The 26,871-nt window shown below is 50.5% G+C and overlaps 1 protein-coding gene and 1 long non-coding RNA gene across 4 annotated transcripts in view; both read right to left on the reverse strand.

Moving 5' to 3' along the window:
• Positions 1 to 2,015, reverse strand: part of LOC140649468 (uncharacterized) — a 64,094-nt gene extending 62,079 nt beyond the window's left edge. The window contains exon 1 of one of the 3 annotated variants that reach the window (XM_072856723.1): positions 1,367 to 2,015. In XM_072856723.1, the coding sequence (XP_072712824.1) occupies positions 1,367 to 1,471 (105 nt within the window). In that variant the 5' untranslated portion in view covers positions 1,472 to 2,015. The remainder of the gene's footprint in view (positions 1 to 1,366) is intronic. The other 2 variants (XM_072856722.1, XM_072856724.1) reach the window with 2 other exon arrangements.
• A 14,412-nt stretch (positions 2,016 to 16,427) lies between these two features.
• Positions 16,428 to 24,923, reverse strand: LOC140649469 (uncharacterized). Its single transcript, XR_012041624.1, has 3 exons — positions 24,579 to 24,923; positions 23,381 to 23,988; positions 16,428 to 22,211 (listed from the first exon to the last, which is right to left on the reverse strand). It is a non-coding gene; the product is annotated as an uncharacterized lncRNA (long non-coding RNA).
• Between the last annotated feature and the right edge of the window lie 1,948 nt (positions 24,924 to 26,871).

The following is a 26,871-nucleotide window of genomic DNA, read 5'->3' on the forward strand; positions in this document are numbered from 1 at the left end:
GTTTGCAGCACAAAACCTTGGCACTAGTATGAACAAAATGGCTGCAGATACCCACTTCTGCGGGTTTTCCTGCATGCCTCCAAGCATCCTGAAGGCTGTACGTACCCCTGAGAGCTCTTTCCAAAGATTCTCACAGTTTCACAACCTGAGGCTCCAAGAGACAAACAATGAAGCTAAAAGGAGGCGATCACAGCCACAAGGCCCAGAAACATAGCGTTCAAAAGAAATCCCCCACTGCCTCTGCAGAGATATTCTGCACTGAATCTGTCCACCATAACCTAAAGCATTGCTCTTATTTTATTTCCGAAAATAAAATCTAATCCTGCCTCCCCCAAGAACCACAGAATATGCAGTCCCCACAGGAAGAAGTACACGGACACAGCAAACTTTGAGGAAACATCAGCACTGTTTCTAACAAAGTTGCCATCAGCATGTCCAGTGACTGCGCAGAAGTGCAGCCACACGGCAATCCGCCTCTGTGTAACACATACAAAAGACTCCACTAGAGTCTGGTATACAGATCCCCAGCCCCCAACTCGGGCAACGAGGGCTGCTACTTTTCCCCGATCCCTTCTTTGATTTGGGGCCAGGTGCTACACTTCCTGCAGTACTGATACCGATCCAGAGTAACTCTGCTGATTTCAGGGGGTATCCCTTGGTTCACAACACTTTCACCAAATCAGGATCTAGTAATTTTTTGTAAATAACTCATCACGACTCCATTTTCATCCCACTGCATATGGCTCAAAAATTCCTCCTTGCATTTGGCAGGAAGGGCTTAAATATTCCTTATCCTCAATCTGTGATCCTCATTTTTCTTTTGAGCACTAAGAAAGGATGTAAGCAGAGTTCGGAAAGCCACGGGTCAATGCAGTGAGCCCGACTGCAAACTTCAGCTCAGATTTCAGCCTTCAGGACCAGAAGGGAGAGAAATGCAAATGACGAGCTGAAGGGCATTTTAGGCAAATCATGTTTGTACAGCACCTAGCACAAGGGGTTCTAGCCTGGTGAGGGCTGGGAGACTACAGATTGCACACATACAAAGCTAACTAGACAGGCAAATGCCTATGTAGCTAAATGTGAACCCCATTAAAAGTAAATACTTCTAAAGTGTTTAGAAAATACTACTAGACAGATGCATCTGCCTTTCTGTATTACCTATTGAATTGTGCAGGGCAACTCTGAGGGCAAAGGAACAGGACTCCAGTAACAGGAATATAGCCTAGGCCAGTTCCTCCTGAGCACACTGGCTGAGAGGAAACTGGCCCAACATAATAAACACTGCAAGTTACTAGCTTCTCAAGGCCCCGTTAATAGTTACCTGAAGGGTGCAAAAAACAACCGAGACAAAACCAGCTGTTCCTACCTTTAGCTGGAAAGGTTGAATTTCATTCAAAGTCTGGTTCCTGAGCTTTTTGGTGAGGATCTTCAGCATGGTACAAATCCGAGGAGCCAAGAAAGGGTTAAGCATACACACACGCACGCATCTACATCTGCCGAGCCGCTGCTGCTACGCTTGGAGGAGCTCCGCAGAGCTTGCATCCAGCACCCCCAGGTACTCGGCGGGGGGGGCAAGGCTCCGGACAGCCCGCTTCCAGCTGTGCCCCTCTCTCCTCCGCCACCGCACTCTGTCCTACAGCCCTCCGCGGGGGACGGGAGAAGGAATCCCCTTCCAAAGTCTAAAGAAAAAAATAAATACCAAACTTCCTTCGCTTTCCACCCCCTCCCCGGTTACGCTTCAGAGAGGAGGGAGGTACCAGCTGGCAGCGTGCTGCAAGGGACAAGAGACATTCGGCGCAGAGTGCTTATTGAGGGACGGCAGGGCTCCCTAGCCGAGGCCCCAGGCTCCGCTCATGGCAGCGCTCCGGCCCGCCCCCGCCCGTCAGCCCCGACGCCGGCGGCCCAGGCGGGCATCGCGCCCCGCTGCCCTCGGGGGGGAGGGGGGGGGCGCCGCCGCCCCGGGCTCCCGCACCGCCGCCGCCGCAGCCGCCCCGCGCCCCTGCCCGCGACGGGAAACTTGTAACAAACGGCGCGGCAGCCGCGGCGCCCATTGGCCGGCCGGGGCGGGATGGGGCGGGACGGGGCGCGGCCTCCGCTTAAAGGGGCCGCGCCGGCGGGACCGGGGTGCCGGCTGCTCCGGGCCGGGGGGGCCCGAGGGGCTGGAGCAGGCCCGGCGCCGTGCCACCGGCGGCCCTTCCCAGGCGGCGGGCCCTGGGTCCCCGACCTGGGCGGGCCCTGCTCAGGACGTAGCAGACCGAGAGCTGCTTGTGCCGTACCGCCTCCTGGCTCGCAGCCCGCTCACAGCGGGAGGGTAACAGGGTGCCGTGACCTGTCTGTCCCGGCCCCTGATTCAGAGCACGGCTCTATAGGGAGGGCGCGTGTATCCCATCCCGAGTCCCCTGAGCCCCCCAGGGAGCTTGCAAGCGGCCTGCAGCAGCAGGGAAACTCCCCACCGCCTTTTCTGGCTGCAAATGCAAGCGCGGGGCCGGGGTGGCACCGGCTGCTGCCGCACCGGCTGCCGCCGCACCGGCTGCCCTCGGCACGGGCCGGCTGCTCCGTTTCCACGGCCCGTCCTCCAGCACCTCCCTGGCAAAACAGTCAACTCCCAGCAGCTCCCAGCCACTTCGAACCCACAGGAAGCCACCGACACCTTTGCCGGCAGTAACAACAAAGGGCTTTCACCCACTGCCAACTCCACGCCAGCGATAAACTCGCCGTGTCTAGGTGAAAGGTCCCTGTTGCCCATTAGCAGTCCCTTGGGGCCAGCAGTGCCTTTCGTCCCAGCCTTCCTCCTGGGCCAAGTTCGGAAGCACTGAGGAGGTCTCCGCTTGTGCACAAATTCCAGAGGAGCGCAGGCTGGTTAACGTATCGGTTCCCCGTTCGCAGCCAGCACGCCTGTAACGAGATAAGGAAAGAGCACTCGTAAAATGCTGACTACGGAAAAGGAAGAGAACATCTTCGCTGCAGGGGAAAGGGCCTCAGTTCAGCGCCAGTTAGCAAAGTATTTTTCTTGAAGGAGTACAACAGGCACAGAGTCTGAGCCAGGAAACAACGGTTCTGCTTTTCAGATAGTGCCGCCTTAGAAGATGCCTGCAGTAGGAAACTATCTCCTCTGTTAAACCATGCTTGCTCTGTCAGTTCTGTGTTCACACTGTGGACTTATTTTCACCTGGTTTTCCCCCAGTTCACAACACATTGAAATCACCATCCAATCTTATGACTCTAAATCACCATATGTTGCTCTAGATACTTCTGGTTTCCTTATTGCATGAATACAGGAAAACAGGTAATGGTGCGCATTATCAGATCGCTAGCCTAGCATCCTGCCTCCAACAGGAGAGAGTGAAATACCAGACAAAAGCAGAAATCCTCCATACAGATATGCAATAATATATCTAATGTTAGGTAATGTTAGGCCTGGGGAAGAGTGGCTGGAAAGCTGCCTGGCAGAAAAGGACCTGGGGGTGTTGGTTGACAGCCGCCTGAATATGAGCCAGCAGTGTGCCCAGGTGGCCAGGAAAGCCAATGGCATCCTGGCTTGTATCAAAAATAGCGTGGCCAGCAGGACTAGGGAAGTGATCGTGCCCCTGTACTCAGCACTGGTGAGGCCGCACCTCAAATACTGTGTTCAGTTTTGGGCCCCTCAGGACAAGAGAGACATTGAGGGGCTGGAGCGTGTCCAGAGAAGGGCAACAAAGCTGGTGAAGGGTCTAGAGCAGAAGTCTGATGAGGAGCGGCTGAGGGAACTGGGGTTGTTTAGCCTGGAGAAAAGCAGGCTCAGGGGAGACCTTATTGCTCTCTGCAACTACCTGAAAGGAGGTTGTAGAGACGGGGGGGTCGGTCTCTTCTCCCAGGTAACAAGTGATAGGACGAGAGGGAATGGCCTCAAGTTGCGCCACGGGAGGTTTAGACTGGATATTAGGAAATGTTACTTCACTGAAAGGGTTATCAAGCATTGGAACAGGCTGCCCAGGGAAGTGGTTGAGTCACCATCCCTGGAAGTATTTAAAAGATGTTTGGATGAGGTGCTTAGGGACATGGTGTAGTGGTGGTCTTGGTAGTGTTAGGTTTACGCTTGGACTCGATGATCTTAAAGGTCTTTTCCAACCTATACGATTCTGTGATTCTGTGATTCTGTAAGAATTACTCCTGATCTCTAACCGATGATCAAGGTACATCCCAAAGCCTGTCAATGAGAGTCTCTTACCCTGCTGAATGATTAAGAAGATTCATTTTTTCATATAAAGCCAAATTCCCTAAGCCTTTATTCATTCTTTATTCCAGCACTGGAGCCGCTGCCTTTCCTTGTAATGGTCTGTAAGATATGACCCATAAACCACAGTCACCTGTAACTACTCGGTATGATTGCTTTCCCATATTTGAGTTCTCCGGGTTCGAGCGTTGGCACAGGCACATGCCAGGGCCCCGTTGTTTATCTCGGAACAGATGAAGCTGAAAAAGCTCCCTGCAACAGAGAAGAGCAGAACCTGCCACCCCACCTGCAACACCTCACAGCCTCTACCTGAACTCACACTGCCCCAACTAAGGCGCAAAACAGCAGCAGTGACCACAGCCTGGTGGTGGGTTCGTGCTAGGCTGCCTAATCTGCTCCGGGGCCAGTGCTGCTAACCACAGGTGGCAAAAGCAAGTGCCGACGAGGCTTTGTCATGGCACCTGTAATGTGAGAGAAACTAATGCTATAATTCCTTGTATTAACTCTGCTTCTGCAAGCTTTGCCTACATGTGTTTCAGCAGATACCTGCAGAGCAGCTATTTCTTTCTTGCTTTGTATTTCATATAACCAGAATAGCAAGGGACACCAACTTTGGGTACACCCAGGTTTTTGGAGGTCAAGTTATACACACCTGCTCCCAGTGTTTTCTCAGACCGCGTAGCCATGAGCATCTCTGTGTTCCAGCAGGTTCAGGAGAAACTCACACTCGCAAGTTCCTCTCCAGCTAACCTTGCGCCTCGCACAGGTAAAGTACCATGGCCTCTCTCTTGCCTCACTGCCACAATGCCAGGAGCAATTGATTGACAGATCACAAGCTCTCCATTGATCCACAGCATCCAGCATCTCCTCCAAATAAGGCAGAGTGACACACTGCTGCAACCAGCGACAAGCAATTTAGCAGACCCCCAGAGGAAAAGAAGCCCTTGCAGAAAGCAGAGCTGCTCCAGCTCTTGTCTTACGTGATCCCTGCCCTGAGGAGGAGGCTTGACATGCTAGATGGGTTCCCAGTAGATGACAAGTCATGCTGCTGCACCATATACTGGAAAGAAAGCTTCCTGAGAGGTCTGGAGGTGTTGCTCCTCCACACACATACAGGTGGCAGAACACTACTGAGTAACTTCTATCCAAGGATAGCAAAATATTTTCCAGGGGTAAGTAATAGTATTATTCCCAAAGGAGAAAACTAAGACAGAGGAAGGTTACTTGACTTTCTGAAGGTCACTGAGGAAAGCTGAGAAAGATCCAAGAATAGAAGTGGTATCTCCTGGCCCCTAGCCGTATGCTCCCAAACTGTAATCTAGCCTGTTACTAGATCACACTGCTGAAGCTATACAAAATTCACTGGTTTCACTTCCCAAGCATCTAATGTGATCACTTTGCTTTGGTTTTGGTTCCTGTGAGTTTCTCACCCCTGGAGTTTTGATCTGCTTACTGGGTTCAAACCAAATCCAAATCTCAAACCTAGTCAGAGGCCAAGTTTCCTCTGGTCACATGATAAAACATGAAAAATGCATTGCATAACATTTATGGTAAGCCCACATGCCTGCTCCAGCATTGCTTGGAGATCTCTTTAAATTCCTCATGGCCAGACCAGGAGCAGAAGGGAACACATGGCGTTGCAGAGACAGGCAGAGGGCAGGGGGCTGTGAGCTAGGCCAGGATCCTGGTTCACTTCCACAATACCTATGTGTTCCTGCCTGCTGCTGCCATGGGGAAGACATCCCTGGAGAACGGCCTTAGCTCTTGGTGCGCCACATCTTTTCTTCCCTTGGAGACATTTCTCTGTGGGAATCCTGGCCAAACAGTACAATAGGGGAGACAGGCAGGAGGGGTGAAGACAATGCAACGAGGATTAGTTTAATGCACAGATTCCCTCTGACCTGTGTTTCCCGTTGTGCCCGGAGGACAATCCAATACCTTCTGCAGCCTCTCCTGCCCAGGGTGTACCACCGACACTGCGAGATGCAAGAACAGGAATGTGTGTGGGTGCAGAAGGCCCCATTAGGCAGGCCTGACCAAGCCTTCTCATAAGGAAAGAGATGCTGTTTTCACCCTTTGAAGTCACCGGGGGATTTGCTCGGCCCACCTCGCACACTGAACTGCTCTTCTGCTTCTCTTTCCCGTACACTGCCCTGTGCCGTAGCAGGATCGCGCTGCATCTGTGCAGGCGCTGGTCTGAACATCCCGATGTTGAAGGCAAAAGAACCTGCCAGGGAAGAGGTTCAAGTGCCATCTATTGGGGATCTCCCCTCATTACACCAAGGGAGACAGAAGGATGCGCTGGGAAAACCCCATCCGTCCCCTCTCACTTATGACCGTATTTGGGTGATGTCTGAGACAGACACTGGAGCTACAGCCAGTGCCGATCATGGAAAGCATCTGTCTGCCAAGGGCAATGCTAAAAGCAAGGCAGAAGCAGGGTGAAAGCTGAGCCTAGAGCTTGCTTGGAGGGAGATATGAGCCCAAAGCCAAGCACATCTTGAATGGTGCCACAGAGCAGGGCCATCCACCAGCTGTCTCAGCCACAGTCCAATGTATGTAGATAAAAGCAGGGGACAAGGACAGTCCACAAAACTAATGAGAATTGTTCCTAGAACAGTACGACTGACAAAACAGGCAAAGGGCACCGAGCCCTGTCCCTGAGCCAGCCACCAATCACTTATGGCCAGTACCACAGGGCATTTCTCCTCCCAATGTGTGCATTGCTGAGCCTGTAGGCTCCTCCAGAAGGGATCATCTCTGACTTGCCTCTGTGCAATGTCTGCCCTAACACAGGCCAATCTAAGCCCAGTCCCCACCATACAAACCGTAAACACTCCATGACCCAGCTGCAGGGGTGAAGTTGCAGTGCACACGTGTGCTCTCTGAGCTCTGGCCATGTGGTCTTTATACCAGCAGTGTAGGGCAGGCAGTTGGGAAACATCCCACATGCAGTCACAAGGGAGCCCTTCACTAAGGCTACAGGCACCCAAAGGTGGGAACCGGCCACTGTTACCTTAATGGCTACAAACTGTCCCAGAACTGAGCCAGCTGCTGTCATGCAAACACTTTGGACACTCAGGGAGTATCAGGAAGGGCTAGTCAGAGATGGCTGAGACTGACAGCTATCTGTTCTCTTTTAGGTAGATCTCTTTTAGGCACATCTGAACGATGAACTACATAGGATACACGTTTTTGCAGATACAGTTTTTGACTGCCACGAAAAGAGGAAAAGAAGCGGAAAAGATACTGAAGAGAAAGGGGTTCAGAAATTACTGATCCCTGCTATGTGATAGAGAAACAATGACCATGCCAGCATAGGCCATGTGACAGCAGTAAGGAAAAGAGATGATCCTCTTAACAGCACTGCTGGGCAGCCCCATCTCTGTTATAACTCCCTTGCTGCCCGTTCTCTCCCTGCAAATTGCCAGGGTCAATTGGAAAGTCAGCGTGTGGCTAATACACCAAGAACCAGGGAGAACAGGACTACCAAGGCTGTTTACACCGTGCTTCTCTAGCCAGTACTGCAGACATCCATTCCTCTGCAAACAGGCCTGGAAGGGGCCCCACGACATCCACTTGGTAATGGGCTGCTTAGACAGTTTAGCTTGGCCAGCCAGAAGCTCCAGGGTAGCAGGGCAGCCTGGTTCCTCAGAAACACAAGCAAAGAGAAGTGATGATTTCTGCTTTAGATAGCTTCTTCCCTCTAACCCCTGGAGAATAGGAATCATCTCATCTGGCTAAAGGATCTCTGACCTTCTTTCCTTCAAATACAGTCACTGCAACTCACTCACATCTCTTCCTTTTCAAACGCCGTCATGATAACAGTCCTCAGCTGGGACCACACAGTGGTTCTGAGCCCTGCCATGTAGCTAGCCAGGAGCAGTCAGTCCAAAGATGAAAGAAATGAAACATCCAGTCTATACATCCTACCCCCACAGAGAGGGCCAACCAACTCATCAGCTGCCGCATACTTGAGGTCTTTAGGTCAAAGACAAGAAACCTCAAACTACAATGCTTAGAAGGGCAGCATCAGAGAGAAAGGGCCTAGGTTCCTATGAAAGCAGAAAACTTCTTAAGCAAAAGTACTAGGAAATGAGTACATTCAGTCTCTGCAGAGGAAGGGAGAAAATATTATTGTGGTTGCTAGTCTGATGGGGGGAAATTCCTTTCTGGAACTTCCTGGCTGCCCAGACAGCCTCTGGGCTTATCCCAAGTGTATAAATAAAATACAGCTTTCAACATCAAAGAGGTTTCCCAGTTCCTCTTGTTGGGCACCCCATCTAGATCTGTATTTGTGAGCAGTTTCAGTGCTTCTAAGGAAAGTGAAAAAGAGCCAGGTTAGCATCACTGGGGAAAGAAATTCCAGGAAGAATTTCCAGGAGGTGCAAGTTTGATCTTGCTGCCTTGCAGCGCATCCCTACCGTGGGCATGGGTGCATGGATGAGGAAAACAACAGCCAGGTCACATCCATGCTGTACCCTGGCTGGGCCAGCCTGGGGGACTCCTGGCCACAGTACCTCTGTGTGACCCTGGCCAGACCTCTCAAATTGCCATCAGATGATCAGAAAACACCAACCAGGCGCTGGTGATGCTTCACAGAACTGCTAGGACTCCCATCAGCCTACATGCACCCCATCTCCAGCTGCTGCCAGGCTCCAGTTCATCACTGGGGAGGGAAGACAGTCAGTGCGTAAACCCGTAGTACTGAGCTGCTCTTAGCATGGCAGGGAAGGCTGGGGAGAGGAGCACGAGCACTGCCTGAGGCCTCTACAGGAGTGACAACACAGCAGAATCCTCAGAGAAAGGCTCGGAGGTAAAATATACAGCCCTTAAAATAACTGTAGAACTGAAAAGTGCTCTAATGGCTGAGGATTTGTGGCCACAAACCAGCCGGAAGCCAACCAAAGGGGTCCAAGCAGCCAGTAAAACTGCACTTTGAGGAACAGAACAAGACAATCTTCCTTCACAAGCCTCTGCCTCAAAAGCTCAGATTGTTGGACTGGCCAAGGAAGGAGCGACCTTAGAAGATTTTGTAATGAGAATAAATCACAAGCATGTCATTTACTCCTTGCTTTCTGAACTCTGTGAATGCACGTTGCATCTGTAAGTCCCCTCCAGCTCTTCTAGAGGCCAAGGCCAAATGATGAAACCTTTATCAGTTTCTCACAACTAAGGACAGTTATTTGCAAGCTATCCACCAGAAATCCCAGTTGGAACAGCTCTCTAGGCAGCGTGGCTGTGTAAACAAGGATGAAAATGGCCTTGGGAGGGAGGAAATGAGTTTGGCATCAGAAACCGTGAGCTCTGCACGCAGGCACGCTAGCACTAAAAATGGTCAAAAAAAGAGGGCAAGAGAAGATGGGCTAAGACAAAGGGCAGATAAAGGGTGGGGGTGGCATATTTTCATGGAAATCTTATCATACATCACTCCCTTATGTCTCCTTGTTTCCAGGGTAAAACCTTTCAGCTAAGAGGTGCTGTTAGAACAGAAGCAGGATCTGGCTGATCCATGGAGACACAACAGCCATGGCCTGCTCCTTTCCTACAAAACTCCCCTATGCGGGGGGCGGGGGGGGCTGGCTAAAAGAAACCTTGTGAAAAGCCCTGTATTGTATCTGACGCTTTCTGTTGCCTGTATTATATACCAGCCGTCCCCAGAGGGCACAAGAGACCACCACTTTGCCTCTGTGCCAGCTCACCCTTTCTAACAGTGCCCTGCCAAGAGAAGGGAGAGTGGTCTGGAGGGGTTCTTATTTTTCCCAGCTCTGCCTCTGTGTTCTTCCACATGGGCTGAGGGCAGAACCGGGATTACCACATAGCAGCAACGAGCTGCTTTATGTTGACCAGCACACAGACAAGCAGAAAGTTGCGCTTTATTAGCCAAAGGTCTGGGTGTCTCACACACAGCCAGCCAGGTTGCTGATCCCAGGCTCTGCAGGCTCCCTTGTCAGTGCTTAAGCCCACGGGCAGTGCAAAAGGCCAGAGCGAAAGGGTCAGGTCTGCCTCCAAATCCCACGCTAGGATGACCTCTCCTTGTCTGAGTACATGAGAGGTGGACACTAACTAGAGCCTGACACAAGTTACACCCTACCACCAGTCTCCTAGCTCTCAAAGGAGAACAAAAGTATGGCCCACACAACCTGACTGCATTCAGAGGAGCCAATGCAGAAACAAATTCTCTCAGTCTTAGTTTCCACACCACAGCCAGCATTCCTAGAGGTATTAATGAGTAATTTTCTGGAGCCTGTTTTTGAAAAACCTCTCCTCTTTCTCAGCCAGATCTACTCAGCTGTATTTTGACTCCCCTCTAGATGGGTAATGGGCCCAGATACATAGCATCAAATCCCCCAAATTAACCTGCTCACACATTGCAAAGCAGCACATATAGCAGGTGCATGGGATTCTGTCTCTGCGAGACCTGGGTAGCTGTGTAGTAAATTGCAAGAAAAATAGGACAGACAGATTCAGTCTAAAGTATCAGATGTTAATCTCATCACTCCCCAATCCTCCCCTTTTCTCCCTTGTAAGCCCAAAGGACGACTTCTGAAGATCCAGCCAAATTTGCTGTATATATGGCAGACACTCATCATACCAGCAGATAAATGGGCTTTCAATATACCTCTGCCCAGTTCCTTGCTGCTATCATCACCATACTGTATCATCATCATCATAGTGTCAGAGCTGTCCCAACACTTATGTGCACATTGAGCAGGCTGTGGTTGGGATTGTTGTATACTCAGGTCACATAGTGCATCACAGAGTGGCAGTCCCACCAGATCAACCAGCCTCACACACATAAGAAGAGACACTCATTATGTTCATGTTCATCTCAGCTCTGGCCTATGTAGTCTGATGCTAATGTGGTGGCTGCATTGACAGAAATGAAGCTCAAGTTATGGTAAGAGTTAGGCTAAGAGGATAACAGCCAGAAAGGGTTAGGAGAAAGAGCTATGGTTAGACCAGACAGATGGGTCAGGGAAAGTATGTGACTTGGAGCACTGTAATTAGCATCCTGACCAAATAAGTTTTGTTCCTTCATATCAATGCAGGTTTGCTGCTATCAGTCAGACACTTTTCTGTGCCATTCTTCAGAGGACATAGAAAAGCTGAAAGCTCAAGTACATTCACGTAGTGGAAACTCGATAGCAGCCTTCCCAAGGGATGTTATACCACAAGGATCAGTACAACGCTTGCAGGGGTGTTCCCTTGCAAAATCTAGTCATTCCCTCCATAATTTCATATACCAAAATTAGTGTAATCTTAAAATCTCCAGGTTTTACCTGAAGGCAAAGGAAGCTATTTTCTACAAAGCCTGATGAAAACTAGCCAGGCTTTGAAAAATTACCATTTCGTGTGTTTTTATTTTTTCCTCTTATGTTTTGCATGACTTTCTTCCTAAAAATATAAAAAATGTTAATTAAACAGAGTTCACTGTTGTTATATGCCACTGTCATGAAGGCAGAGATAATAAAACTGTGTAATTACAATCCACTTTACCTTCCACAGGGTGTCTGCTATTTAGGGAAAACACTAAAGGGTCATTAACACCAGAAGGCAAGGATTTTTAGGTAAGGTGATGGAAGATTTAAAGGATCAAGGCCCATGTCCACAAAAAACTCAAGGTCCCATAAAATGGATCTTGGGAGAAATCAAGTATCTAAGTCCAGGCATGCAACCCTTAAAACCCTGCCTAATCCCTTGGGCTCCTAGATTATGTCTATACCAGTAAATTAAATGTGCCCAGGGCTGTTCTCTGGCATTGAGGGCCCTGGCACAGGATAGCTTGCACCCATAACATTAAACTCTTTTATGCTTCGAGCAAGGCATTTGGATCTAAGTGGTTGTTGGGAACGGCCCCTGGCCCACACTAACTCCCTCAGTCACACCTGGGAATTGTTTGGAAGTGTTAACTGGCACAGGCCAAAACCACGGCAAGAATAAATTAACGGGAATCAGCTGTTAATTTCATATACGATGGAGTTGTAGTGCCCCAGAATATTTGCTGATACAGACATAACCCTAAAATCCTATCATGTGCACACAGAGTACTTATATATACTTATATACTATCTATATGTACACATTTATGTAGAATATTATGCACTTATACCATATACTTACAAGTATCAAGTTTGGTCTGCATAGGAAGGATTTCTTGGCAAAAGTGTGGCAGATAGATGTTTATGTTGCTGGTTGACTAGCCATCAGCAGTCCTTACTTTCAAGTGTCTTCATTTCTCCCTTCAGGTTAACCTGGAATTTCTACCTTCTCAGACACTGCAATTTTATTCTGAATAACTGGAAACATTTGGGGGTAATTTTCACATTTGTTTTCACAACTGGAGTGTGTATTTGTCCATGCTTAGAGGTGTTTGTCTGGAGATTGCCTTTGCTTTTGAGATTTGCTGTGAATCGCTAACACTGTCTCATGTCTATGCTGCACGTGACCTGGCAGATCCCAGGAACAGTGTGAAGCCCAGGACTCTCCTGTGACTGAGCACCTCACGTCCACCTTGCCAGAAGGGAGCCTGAACCACCAGCTCTACCTGCTCCTCATGGTCAACAACACTGCAGCTCTTCAGAGCTAGAAGCCATTGCTCTGTCCTGTCTGCCTGATGTCAGTCACAAAATGTCATTTTGCAGAGGCAAACAGGACACGCAGGGATGACAGGATTGGCACAGCAATTGTGGGCCCTTTCCTGTAGCACATGTAGGACCTGCAGTGTGTCCCAAATTACAAAGTACACTTTGGTTTCCCCTGGTAGTAATAGCTGGTTTTCCCTAAAACTACTCCAGGCAAGTCATGTGGAGGCATAGGGTATTTATTTACAGGCTTAGCCTTCAGACCACTCCTCTTTATCCATGGACAGGATAACACCTTCTGTCCATCCAGTCATCTTGCTTCAGTGGTGGAACATGAGCAGTAGCTGGTCTTGACTTTTACAGGAAAGAGCTTGAGCTACAAAGTCAGAATGCCATGCCGTAAAAGAAGAAACTTTTCATTCATATAAACATGTCCATATAAATTGTATTGTGTACCTGCTTATATAAAACAATAGCCTATGCACATCTTGGGTGCAGGGGACAGCCCCTAAACAGTCTGGACAATATCTGGATTTAGGTTATGTTTCACTGTACCAGAGGCATCTGAATCAGCATGAGCTAAAGCTCGCTGCCTTAAGACCTGACTCCGCATGGTGTGCAACACTGGGACACTCACAGAAGCCTGCTGCTCTGTGCAGCGGATCTTCCGTGCTAGAGGACAGCCTGAGCTCGGAAAGCCTGCTCGGCGGGACCCTGAAGCTGACGTGCCTGGCCCACGAGCCGTGGTGACACCTTTAAATCAGCAGGGGATATATAACGGCCACCAGGAAGACTGGCAGGGGAACAGCACCCTGCCAGCTGCAGTTAGTGCCTGAGGGGTGCCAAGGGGCCCGCAAAACAAAAGCCCAAGGCTTGTCTCCAAGCTGGCCATAGTCCATGTGTGAGTGGGAGAGTATGTCTTCACATCTGAAGACCTGAGCCAAAAGCCAGAGCAATATACTCTGTGAGTGATGCCGCTGAGTCAAAAGGAAATGACCCACTCTCCTAGACAGCACTGCAGGAACTGCTGCAGGGATAGAGTCATACACATGCACGATCAGGCAAGGCACTCTGTAACTGAAAGCATCTGCAAACCCGCTCCGCAGCAGGGGCTCAGCCAAGCCATGCCCGGCGAGGGCAGCAAGCAGGGCTTAGAGAGCCAATGGGTCAGGAAGGAGGGCGCAGCCCGCCCTGACAGCGGCTCTCTGCCGACAGCCGGCGAGAGGAGCCTTGCTCATCCCTTAACCCAGGCAGGGAGATACCTTCCCCCTGCCAAAAAAAAGCCCTCCCGGGGCCTCTGGCCCGCTCCCCTCCGTCGCTGCAGGCCGAGGGCCGCCACCCCGCCCGCCCGGCGGGCCCTTCCCCTCAGCGGGGCTCCTCGGCCCGGCTCCCGAGGCGGCGCCGGCCTGCGCCCGGCAGGGGGCAGCAGCGGCGCGCGCACCAACGGCCGGGCGGGCCCGCGCAACGGCCCTAACGGCCGGTGGGGCGCGGCCTCCCGCCCCGGCCTCTGCCCGCCCCGGGGCCTGCCGGCTCCCGCCGGGCACCCCGCACCCCTGGGGGAGCAGCCGTCTGGCATGGCGGCGGGGCGACGCGGCGTCGGCCTGGCGCGGTTCGGCGGGGCGAGGAGGGGGGCTGTGCCCTGAGGTGGCCCGGGGCAGAGGCAGCGGCAGCCGCCCAGCATCACCCGGGTGTCCGCAGGGGGCTCTGGAGCCCCCCAGCCCTCACCTCCTGCCCAGCACCGTGACCTCCGAACAGGGCCACCTGAAGGAACCCTGTGCTCGACTACAGCAGCACCGGTGCCCGTTTTAGAGCATGTAGCGACCAAAACCATCTCAGTCCCCTTCTCCCCTGGTGGGGAAGGAGTATCTCCGGGTTTCCTGTCATTACGGTAGGGCGGTGGCATTGAGCTTAAGGGGAGCGCGGCCTCGGCCGCCTCCTCGCTTTACCCCAAGGCCTTAGCCAAACACACCAATCCAAGGTTCGGGTTTATGGTTGCCTTCACACACCCTTTTCTGAGCTTCCCTCGCTTCGGTGCAATCCCTTCTTGTAACAGTTGGGACATCGAGGCCAGTTGCAAGACTGCGTGTGCAAGTCCTTGCCAAGATTTTCCCATTGTCACGGCTCGCTGAGTTCCTTCCCCTTCCTCCACCCACCAAATCCTGCTGGGTTACTGGAAACACTGCAGTCTTAATGTACCAGTGTCTTCAGGCCACCTATGGCAGAAAGGGATTTTTCCAGGAAAGGCACTTAAGCAAATCACAGTCATTCCCGACTTCTTTGCCACTTGCAACTGCTTCTTCTTGCAACTTACTGAAAAGGAGTGATAGCATATTTTGACACCATAAGCTACTAGAGAGGGGAGAAAGAAAGGGGGGGGAGGGAAAGTTAGGTGAATCTTTGTTCTCCAAGCTCCGGGACACAGCCAAGCTGGCCAACCTGGTCCATATAAAACTTACTCCAGTCGCTAACTCCATCACTTCTGTGGTGACCAGCCAGCAGGTGTTCAGATTGTGTACAGAATGTCTCCTCCTCCCCCCAAACCTTAGGAAATTTGGGGGGAGGGGATCAACAAAAAACAAAACAAAAAAAGAAAACAAAAATCCCAGGGAAACAATATTGTCTAAGACTCAGAACAAGGCCGTAAGAATTAAAATTTCTGTATTACAGGGTGAGCTTTCATTTTCCAAATCCTTGGTCACATTTCTTAATCTCTCTGAGCCTCATAATTTTCAATATAGCAGCATCCTACCCACCTGTGCCATGGCTGGAGCATTCTGATGAAGGTTACTATGTAGGCAGGCACTTTAATTATATGTGTTTAAAGTGACAATTAGATCTTTTTATGATTGTGACCTGAAGGAAAATCAGACTGCTGGTGAACTAGAGACAGAGAACACTCCATTAATGAAGGCAAGGAAGGCAGCGTCTGCCTTCTGAAGACTGTGAGGTTCTTGTTCTCTTTCTTAAGGCTGGATTATTCTGTAGTTCTGCAAAAGCCAATTCGCTTTTAAATGCCTTGGCTCCCCAAACTGCAAAATGGAAGAAAATGCCTATTGCACAGGAGCAAGGTGAGATTTCTTTAAATAAATAACACTGGCAAGGTTCTTGGAACTTGCCAGGTAAAGCATGTCACATAAGAGCAGAGAACAAAGTAAATATGGCTAATAGCTTTGTCGTGAAGGAAGTAGCAAGTATCTTTGTCTTTATGACACTGAGAAATATAAGGAATGAACAGCCTCTTTTTACATTGTGCCTTGCATTTCCTTGCTGAACATTCCCTGCTAGATATCTAATTTGCTACTAAATCGAAATCAGAAGGACTCACGCGTTATTTTCCTAGCACATCAGACACAACCCTACAGAGAGTGAAATGCAAACAGAGAAACAACCAGAAGCTTTCTTGTACCATCAAAGATGTAGGAAAAGGAGCAAGGAAAGGTGGCAAACCACAAAGTTTGCCCAACAGAGAGGCCAAAACAGGTGAGAGAAGCATCAAAAGCAGCCACAGGCATCTGAGAGGAAAGCACAAGTGAGTGGGAGGAAGACAATGCAATAATACAAAAATAAAGCCCCTGGCCCATTTGGGCACGTTCAGATTAAAGGGCAGGGGCCAGCCAGACTGACAACTATCTCGGAGCTCTTCCACAAGGAGCAAGGCATTGGGTGCTTTTTGTATATAATGGAAAGGCTTTAGGCACTTCTGTTCATGCCAACTCGCTTTATTACTTGTTCCTCAGTGAACTAGAATCTTCCCCCCATGATGGCTTTCCCCAGCAGCCTTACCTGAACCCTTAAGGCAAGTGCTGCTTTCTTCTGCCCACAACAGCAGTGGAAGACAACACCCACCACACACACACCACCATTGCGGGCCCCACCAGACCTACCAAGGTACAAAATCTGCTGGAGCAACACTAAAGACTTCCTTGTTTTGGCCATTCTGAGGGCAAAAGTCACAGGGTTTTAGTCACATCTCAAGTGCACTCTTTACCCAGCAGACCCCCCCACTGACCTAATGCATGAGAACCGTTAAGCAATGCTGGCCAGCTGCGTTGTATCTTCACAACCATAAGAGCACACAGCAAGCCAGTTCAATACGGTACTGTAGTGGTGCGAACCAGAAAGGCAGCTAGGAAATCTCCCTTCTCTCCACAACTCCAGCAAACATATACACATGGGAATATGCTGACATGCTTTTTAATGGCTTTTAAAACATTCAGTTCTTGCCCCACAATTCAGAGCCCTCTGCATGCCAGTAGCATAGCACACGCAGTGTAACGCAGCCCAGCAAAACCTGGCTGGGGCGTATGTGGACTCAAAGCCCCTACCTCCGTCTAAAATTTTTCTACAAGAAGTCATCTTCACAGCCCCACTCATCACCCCTAAGTAAATTCTGCTCCAGGTTTAGCATCCTCTGTGCACTGCTGGAACCTCAGGACTCTTCCGTGTCTAGGAAGACCTTTGGTTTCCTTAAGGGTTTGCACTCACAGTATAAGAGCAGGCCCTGCAGTTGCCCTTTTCTCCAATGTATTTGTGAGCTATGGAGAACTGGACTGGTGGGAGCCCCTGGACGCCACACTCCGATGGCTGGGAGAAGTACAGCAACCCAGGAAACGTGGGAAAAGCTGATACCACCTCAGGCTTTTTATTGCTTCCAGGTAGTTAGGGTGTGATCCAGCCCCATCCTGCTTGAAGAATCTCCAGCCAAACTGCCCACTGATCTTTAATGAGATGCACGAGGCAGAAAAGACACAGCCTGGTGCCCCCTACAAGCTCGGCTTGCCAGGTTGATGCTTTTGGTGTAAAATGATGGGAAGAGCCTCAGTGTCAGAGCTGTAGTATCTCCTGGCTCAAAGATTCACTAGGGAATCCTGGTCCCTTTGCTTTCCTATATCTGAGGAGCTTGGCTTGACTCCAGAGAGGTTAAAGGTGCTGAACTGGGAGGGAGAGGAGGATCCTGACATTAATAAAGGACCAGTTGCAAGTCTGGGGAAGGAGTCTATTCCGTTATTAAGTTATCTATCTCCATTCCCTCTGGGAAGCCTTTGACCTGGAGGAAGGGTCTGAGTTCAATGTCATTCTTCAGGCAAGTAATTAAGCAGGAGGCTGGTGGAGGAAGCAATCTCTTCAATCTCTCCTTCCTGCTCCTGTCTCCATAGACTTCTTGTACCATGAAACAGAAGTCCTTACCTGTGCACAACCCTTACCTATCGCCAAGTGTTGGGAAAGCAGTGACTTCAGGAACTGTTATGAAAAGGTCACTGAACTGCTAAAATCTGACAGCATCTCCATCACATCCGAACCACGGCAGCCAGTTTGCTCTCTGCACCTCCTTCCACGGCTACAATAAAAAGTGGGCAGCCCAGCAGCTGATGCCTGCAACTCAGAGTAATTGAAATTGCACAGGGCCCAATTCCAACCCCACTATTGTGCAAGTCTGGGAAAGGCACCAATTCTCCCTGTGTTCTCCCCCCTGCCTCCTGAGTGAAACAAAACACCCATCAAGCAGCAGGCTGGCTTGTCTGAATGAATTAATAGCTGTAAAACAACCTGAGTTCCACACAGGTCCATCAAAGCCATTATGAGGAGCCTGACACTGGCTATCACCCGCTCCTTCAGAAACAAGGGGCAAAAAGAGGCTACATCAGGCAACTGCAGAATGACCTAGCCTCAGGGAGAGATTTGACATCCTGCAGATACCTAACAGTAACATTTATCCATCAGGACTGACATAAACTAGACTTGAACCAGGCAATCTGGAGTTTCATAGCCACCCTCTTAGCTCCTAAGGCTCAGAGCCTTAAAAGATTTAAGCATCTAAATAACATCAGCTGCCCGAAACCTAAATACCTTTGAAGAGCAGGGCCTCAGGATTAGCCTGCTAACCAGAAGAGCCTAACTTCATGCCACTGGGAACACCAGCCCTGATGTCTCACCTGATACTTGCGAAGAGGCAATTGAGGATTGAGAACCCACCTAGTTAATTAAAGCAGCATAGTATCTTGCTTCTTAATAGGGAGATATAATCAATGTTAATCTTCTGGGTGTGCTACTAAATATCCAAAGGGGATGTTTGTTTTGCAATTTCCCTCTTCCTTAATGGCAGCTTTTCCCTACCCTGCACAATCAGTCACCCTGCAATTCACAGCTATAAATACTTTGGCTTGCTTGATAGCTGTAGCACTTCAGTGTCTTTCACCTCAAGCTTCAACTCATTCATTATCCACTGCTCCTTTGTGGCAGAGCTTCTGAGATGATCTCCTCCTGTTAAGCTACACAGGCTGTGAGCTCTGCATAGACTTTTCCTCAAGCTCTGGATGACAAGATGATCCACGCCAGGTACCTGAAGGAGTAGTATCAAAGGAGAGCAAGCTCCTGCCTTGGGCAACTCAAAGATGCAAGCTGTTTGCCTGAACCACCAGAGACAGCAGAGATGTCCATCTCTGACTGAAGAAGATGGATTAGACTGGGAGGCAGGGTAGACTGAAGAGGGGAATAGAGAAGGAAAGGGACAGGAGGGGCAGTCAGGAGAAGAGTAGGGGGAAGCATATGGCAGGGGAAAGCTTAAGCAACAGGCAGTGGGGGAGAGCCAGGATGTCTAGGGAGAAATAGGGTTTGAAACAAAGGCATGGGCTGACTGAGAGAGTGGGCATGGCTTAGAGTCAGAGACGAAGGCTAGCTGAGGAGACAATGTATGTGGAAGTGTGGAGATCATGTGAAAGAAGATTAAGACAGTTGTGAGTATGGATGGAAAATCTAGTTATGAATAAACTTAGGTTCCTTCCTGACAAGTCCTAGCTATGGAGGCAGTTTTGGAGTTGCTATACAGTGGGCTTAGCAAGGGCCTAAGAAAATCCAACAGCTTTTTACAATGGGGCTTGAGAAATCTCTGACATGATGTCTGGAGAGGACATGTCTAACGTGACTGGAGAGGATGAAACCTTGTAACCTGGAGACTCTTCCTAGGCATAAAGTCTGGGAGGCTTGGGTGTAGTTGGTGAATAAACAGCAGCAGAAGGTGGCATTAGTATTTCTGGAGAAAGAAGAGCAGAAAGGGTGTGCAGAGAATATGAATGGATTGAAGGAAAAGCAATGCTGGTACCATTGTTCCTAGCCCCTTGGCAACCACGTGCAAGTGCCTTAGATGAAGCTGGCTTTGCTGCAGGCTTTACAGCTAATGCCATTTTAAGTTCTGACATGTCACTAATGGAGAAAGATTTAACATGTATTTATTCAATGTCACTAAAAATACTCCATCAGTTGTGGAGGAAGGAGGACAGGGCTGATCCATGGGGGAGGGTGGGGAGGACCTGCACTTTTGTAAGGACTGAAATGTGATGCTTACAAGCAGGATTTGGAAAGGCGCTCTCCCACTAACTGCTGAGTATCCTCTGCCATGAAAACCTGCTGTCAAATGTCATGTCAAATCAGGGAGATTGCGGGCAGAGGCTGAGAGAGACCCTTCCCCTAAGTGCAGCCTGATGGAGGGAAAGTAATTGCGCTGCTATGGCATTGCCTGAACCTGGCAGGTTCTCAGTGGAAACAAATACTGTTTCCCTGCTAATGAAGGAAAGGTTTAATCTGATTTCACTCCAGGTGAGCATGTTCAGTACAGCGAGTCCCTTTGCCACTGTTAACACTCACTGTGTTAGCCATGAGTGGTAATCTGTCAGGTTTTAATCTGTTTCACAAAGTCTGGGGCAGTAGGTCAGCTGAGAGGACAGCTGGGTGCATCACTCTCTTCCCCCTTCTCGGGCATGGTGCAAAGCCAGGTCACTGGCTCCTATCTTGTGCCTCTCGCTTGTCTCTGCATGGGGAGGCTTGGATCTGCAGTGAGGGGTGGCAGAGGGCCTTCTCTCTTCTTGCCCCAGAACTGGATGCAGCCTTGATGCATGGACTGTGCAGGCTGTTCAGATCTGCAGCTACTTCCACATTGCATGACCTGGAAGGTGGGCGACCCACTGGGCAGGGGACCACAGCTCCCTGTGCTCCCTTGGTAAACCTGCCCCTGCCTTCCCTGGAATAACGGAAAGAGGATTTAATACTTCCTGGGCCAGGAGTGACCATGATGTCCTGACTCCTCCAACCCAGCTGGGCTTTTGGTCAGTAAATCATAAAGTAATAGGAGGCTTCTCTGTCCACAATTATGCAGCTCTGTCCCCTATGCTTGCTAATTAGAGATGGGCTGACATAAAATGCTAAGATTCAAGCCTCCATGAGCACCAAGGGAACTTGGATCCAGATTAGACAGTGCTTGGATGCTTTGGTGATTGGCACCTTAGAAATTACATAGATAGACAGAGCACAGTGGAAATAGATGGGACTTTGCAGCTTTGGCTCTTCTCTGCTCGTTATAATTATTTAAGATGATGTTTCACATCACATTCAAGCTCCTGTGCAGATAGCAGAGGCACAGAACAAGAGATCTCAGCCACCTAGGAGAGGATTATGTGAATATGACAATGTTCAAACCCACTGGGCTCTGCCACGCTGCATTATTTAAGCCCAGTAACCAAATTTAGTAACCAGCCCCTGAGGCGCTGAGAGAAAAACACAGCTTCCAGAGCTCATTCCCTGCAGTCCTGTCGGCTTCCTCCCTTAAAGGAGCCACCGGCTTTTCTCTTCCACTCTTGGCCCCACCAGCCAGGCCTGACCTCCCACATTGCTCCCACGGCTTATGCTGTGTGTCCTTTGCACAGGTGTAATGTGTGACCCAGGTACAAGCCGTCACACACAGTGTGAAGCCGTGGGAGTCCAGCGCAGAGTTACCCACGTGGGGAGAACAAGAGCCATTCCAGCTCCAGGCTTTCAGGGGGTTGCATCTGTGCAGTGAGGTGTGAGCTCAGGTATAGACAGGCCAACACACAGCCTGGCTGGACTACTGGCTGTTTTGCAGCTGTAGCTCTGTACTAGACACCCATGTGTGCTCAGGCTGCTAACGCTCTCCGCTCTGCCCGGACCAGGCTCTCACCTTCCTGCCAAATCTATGCATGAATGTGCCTGCTGGTAAAGTGCGTGGACAGAAGCAATTCTGGACATACAGACAGGCTCAAACTTGTGCTTGGGTGAAGATCTCTCCTTGCCTCCCTTGCCCACCAAGCGCTGCAGCTGATGGGAGGAGGTAGGTCCAGCTCTACCTCCCACTGGCTCTAGCCTTCCCTCAACAGCAGAGCTTTGTCACTGCTCCACAATGTCACAATGCCTAACGATGGCGCTTGTTAACCGATTTTCGAAAGGATTATGGCAAAAGGATCCTGGGAGGCTTGGGCAGACCCTCTTCACTGGCACCTCAGACTGTTGGTCATCTGGCTTGTGTTCAGCTAGTAGGTGCTATGCTGTGCCATAGCAGGCCCTTGTCTCCCCAGTAAGATGAGAGTGCCCAAGTCCCTGTACATGGCCAAGCTCTCTGGAGCAATCTGTGGGAAGGAGAGGTGGAACAGAGTGAATATTTAACCAGCACTGTGTCAAATGCAAACACATGTCCACTGTGACGTTTGTCATCACAGGGCACTGATCTTGTACATACATTTGAGGCAAAGCAGCTTAACTCCCCGCTGATTCTGACAAAGCTGGCTTGAGAGGCCCAGAATTTACCTTGGCATGTGAAGAGGTCATTTCAGTAAAACCCAAGCTCAGCCTCAGGGAGCCACAAAATAGTGCTGAGACCTGCTGGTACTGTAGGTGACTCCCGCCACCATGGCTATTAACTGCAAGGCGTGTCCTCTCCATGGCGGCGATCGGACGCCACAGCCTCTTAAAACTGTCTGCCGCCTCTTGGTTCCCTCCCTGGCCTTCCGCCCAGAGCCCTGGGGGCAGCGAGTTGGAGACTGGTGTTTACAAACACAGCCTTTTAAACCTTGTGTGGAATGAGAAAAAGGAGCAAGCCCAGCTGAAGGGCCCTAGGAGGAGCAGATCTCATCGGAGCTCACTGGGAACGTCTTCCTGAGCCACCTCTCTTGACTTAGATGAGCCACGGCTGAGCTGCCAGGACAAGGAACGATGGCAGGCCAGCAGCGAGGGGGCTCTCTAGGCAGTCAGGGCTCCTGCCAGATCTACCTCGCACAAGCTGGGCCTCTTTGGTGGCTACCGTGCCAGGGAGCATACAGCAAGCCTGATGATAAAGGCCAGCTCCGTAAGGAAAGAAAGACTTTGGGGCTGCACAGACAGTATCAGCTAGTCCACAGGCCATGAAATCTCTACCATCCTGTGCCATTCCCATATGCTGAACTGTGGGTATTCAGGATTGATCAGGCTTCCTAACTTCGTTGTTGTTGTTGTTTTTGCAATACTCAGCCTGACCAAACTCAAAGATGGGTTATTTATCACATACCTCCAATGCCATGACACATATAGCCTGTTGCACCAGTGCCCCTAAAGCTACCCCTACCCCCCAACCATTTTATCTGTAAACCACAGGCTCCTTCCCGGTCCTGCTATTGTTCCAGTGACCACCAGAGCGGATACCAGCATTGGCCCCTGGTGGCTGGTCCTGGCAAGCAGGTGACACTCAGCATAAATGGAATTCTTCTCCCTCCCTGAGCCCCTATGCCCAGTCAGCTCTTCCCTCCACCACACCAACCCCCACCAAGGTGCTGCAGGTCTGTGCCAGCGAGGATGGCAGTAGTGGCTGTCATGCAGGCATCGGTCCTCGGAGAGCTGTCCTCATCCAACACGTTTCCCCCAGGACACCAAAAGCCTGTCAGCTGCTGGCTGGCTCCTGCTGCGCAGCGCTGGGTGTGACACCCGAGAGCGGGGTGATTTTCTCTGAAGCCAATTTACTCGAGTCCTTTCTGAGGTCTTGTCTCAAGGGGGAAATTCTCCAGCGTTGCTGTTGTGGGAGAAGTTATTCTGCAATAACTTTTAAAATAGCTGCCCGTGGGGACACAATATGCTGGAAAAACAGTCATTTCATTCTGGTGCGATCACTCCAATTCGTGAGCCTGGCTCTTTCCCCTCCCTCCATCCACTGGAAATTAGCTGGCTTGATTCAGCTTTAAGGATTGCAGGCAAGGATTTGAGGGCCGCGGTTTGGCCTGCGATAGGACAGCCGCCCAGCTCTACGGGCTGGTGTGCTCTCCTCGCTGCTTCAAAACAAAGGGCAAAGCGTGCAAATGTGCAAAGCTAGCGTGTAGCCTGCTCTTGGGAAGAGATGTGACTCCTCAGCCTTCTCTAGGGACCGGCATGGAAACCGAGCTGTGAAAATAAAAATAACGGTCCTGGTGAGACCACAGCAAAGACTTCCAGCAGCTGTGACTAACATTAAACCACTTGGCAAAGGGCTTCTCGCTCTCGCTCTCTCTGCCTCTCCCACTCTCCGGGAACCTCAGAACGGGCATAACTGGAATCCCTGTCTGGGGAAGGGGAGGATGAAGAACACGTAGACACCCAGCCTGGGATTTCCTACAGCTATTGCTCGTACCAGGCAGACAAGGGCCACGTGCAGCAGCTCCGAAAGGAACTCACAGGAAGAGAAAGCCATGAGATTGTTTGTGTGAAATAAATATATACAGCAGGGCTGGCTGAGGGCAGCCCAGACCTCTGTTTCCTCAGATGTGGAAGCAAGGCCCGGGGTTTTGCCAGCAGCCTGCCGCCACCCAGCCTGCTCTCTTGTGCTGGTGGGGATGCGTCTGCAGCAGCAACCTGGATGGCAGAGGAGATTTTCAGGACGGGTTGCTTGGCAGGGAGGGAAGGGGCGAGTGGGCGTGGAAGAGGACAAACCTGTAACGTTCCTCAACTGCGGCGCAGAAACAGGCCTCAGATTTCCTCCTAGGGCTCAAACTTACCTTGGCAGAGCTCCTGTCGGTGCTCAGCCGCGCACTTGCGCAGGCGAGGAGCCACCCCTGCCTGGTGCACTGGGCCCTTCCTGGGACTGCAGGCTCCATTCTCCTTCTGCCCTAGGCTGACGCAGTTCCAGCTTTCCCCAGGGCTGGCCCGGCTGCAGCTGCACGCCGCAGGAGGCACGTGGATGCAGCAGAACCACAGACATAGGCTGTGCTCTGGCACAGGCAGGACGAGGCAGTCGCCTGTGGGGGAAACTACTCGGGGGCTAGAAATCTGCTGACTGCCTCTACACGGAAGCAGGCTCAGGAGAGAAACCCCTCGTAGAGTAGTTGAGCTCTATCGGTCTCCTCTACGCCACAAAGTGTGTGCCGCTGGAGTAACACCCTTCTCATCAGACGAGTACCCCGGCCGTGGCCCATCATGAGCTGCTGAGCAGCAGCCTTCCTTCCCAGCCAGACCATCCTCTCCACAGCGCTAACCTCCCTGAGGAGGGGGGAGCAGGGCCATAGCACTTCTAAAGCAGTCTGCCCCGCAAACCGTGGCCCCAGTATTGTTTGCACTGAAGTCTAAAAGCAGGAAGAAGATCGGTCTTTTTGCTTTTTTCCAGGCAGTCAGTAAGTAACCTCTGGGACCCGGCTGCTTACGAGACATGGAGAGAAAATTTCTAAAAGACAGCGATAAAGAGGACGTGGGTGCAGGGGGAGGAGGAAGGCGGGGAGGGGGAGAGGAGGGATACGTATGTCACAGCTTACCTCAGAGCCAGAATTAGAAGCTGGGTAAAAAAAATAAAATCACAGCAGGAAATAATGTGTGGCTTAAAATAGCAACATCAAATGGGAGTGAGAATGGGGAGTGGGTGGCATTTGAGGTTGCTGCTCTGTTCCTCCCTCAATGGCAGGGTGATTAATATGTCTACGCTACTTGTGTTTATGTAACAAAGGGCACTGAAGGCCAAAGCTGTATTTTCACTAACACTGCAGGGGAGTCTGTGAATCTTTTCTTCCCCCCATAGCATTAAGTGGGAGGATCTGCACTCGCGCTTCCTGCCCCAGAAACAAACAAAAAAAATTTAAAAAAAAGCCATGCTTCAGCACTGCACACGCAGTTACATTTCCACAGCTTGGCAGGGCGGCATAGAGACCTTTAAGGCTTTGAAGGCATTCTTCTGTCTTTCATGGCTCCCCACAGAAAAAGCCTGTTCCCAGAGCACACCTGTAAATGTAGTCTGGTTGACTCTGGCTGGAGGCTGCGCTGTAATAGCAGGCAAGGTACCACTGCATGTTACTACACATTTTCATGCTCGTTCTCTGTATTTGCAGTGAATCATAGATCTCTGAGACGGGTCATGCAGTCCATTTCCTTGCCAGCGCAGGATTGTTCCCAGCCATATACTTAATCCCTCACGTTTCTCTTGGGAAGACAGTGATTCAGACTGATCAGTCTTTTCTCTACGCACCTTGTATCCCGAGAACTGCATTAAAGACTGGCAAGCACTCACGTGTTTGGTAAGGAAGGGATATTTCTCTTGGGTGCATCAAGAAATATTCAGCCCACTGCATCGCTGTTCACTGATGACGCTGAAGTTACCTAGCAAAGCGGCTGAGAGAGGTATAGCACTTGTTTTTTAGACTGCTATGATCTCCTCCGGGCTAATAAGCAGAACAGGCCTGCTCTGAACTTGCAGAGAAAGGCGGGAAAGCATCCCAAGCGAGTCCCAAGGGGTGTGGGAAGCTTGCATCTCAGTTGGTCACGCTCAGTACCTCCCGCTCGTCTGAAAGGCGGTCACCCCTCTCAATGCTTGGTCCCCTCAGAGAGCAAAGACAAGAGCGAAGACTTTCCTTCAACTGCACACACAGCATAAGCCTGCACCCCCTCACAGTCACTTCTCCTATCAAAATATCTGTTTGCAAATATCTGTACATGCAAATAGTATAAGACCAAGTTTGTCGTGTGATAAAAACTTGCTGTGCGGGCCTGATTCTGATACTCTCTAACATCAGCAAATATCTTTGACTTAAGTCGGGCCATGCTGCTGTCAGAGGAAGGAGAATCTGGCCCAGATCTGATGCAAATCTTCCCACAGGCAAGCAGAGCAGCACGATTTGTTTAAACATGGCATGCTGGTGGCTGCAGACGGAGATCACTCCCAGCAACTCCATCAACATGTATAATATCCTGCTAGTTAAATCCAGCCGTAGTAAGTATCTCCACCATGTTATCCCTCCAAGCAAATATAGTACCTGTATGGAAGAAATTCCTCAGAACATTTCCTGTCTGGAGCTGAAGCTTGCCAGG

This window comes from Ciconia boyciana, chromosome 3, assembly GCF_034638445.1.
Source record: "Ciconia boyciana chromosome 3, ASM3463844v1, whole genome shotgun sequence".
Classification (NCBI taxonomy): domain Eukaryota; kingdom Metazoa; phylum Chordata; class Aves; order Ciconiiformes; family Ciconiidae; genus Ciconia; species Ciconia boyciana.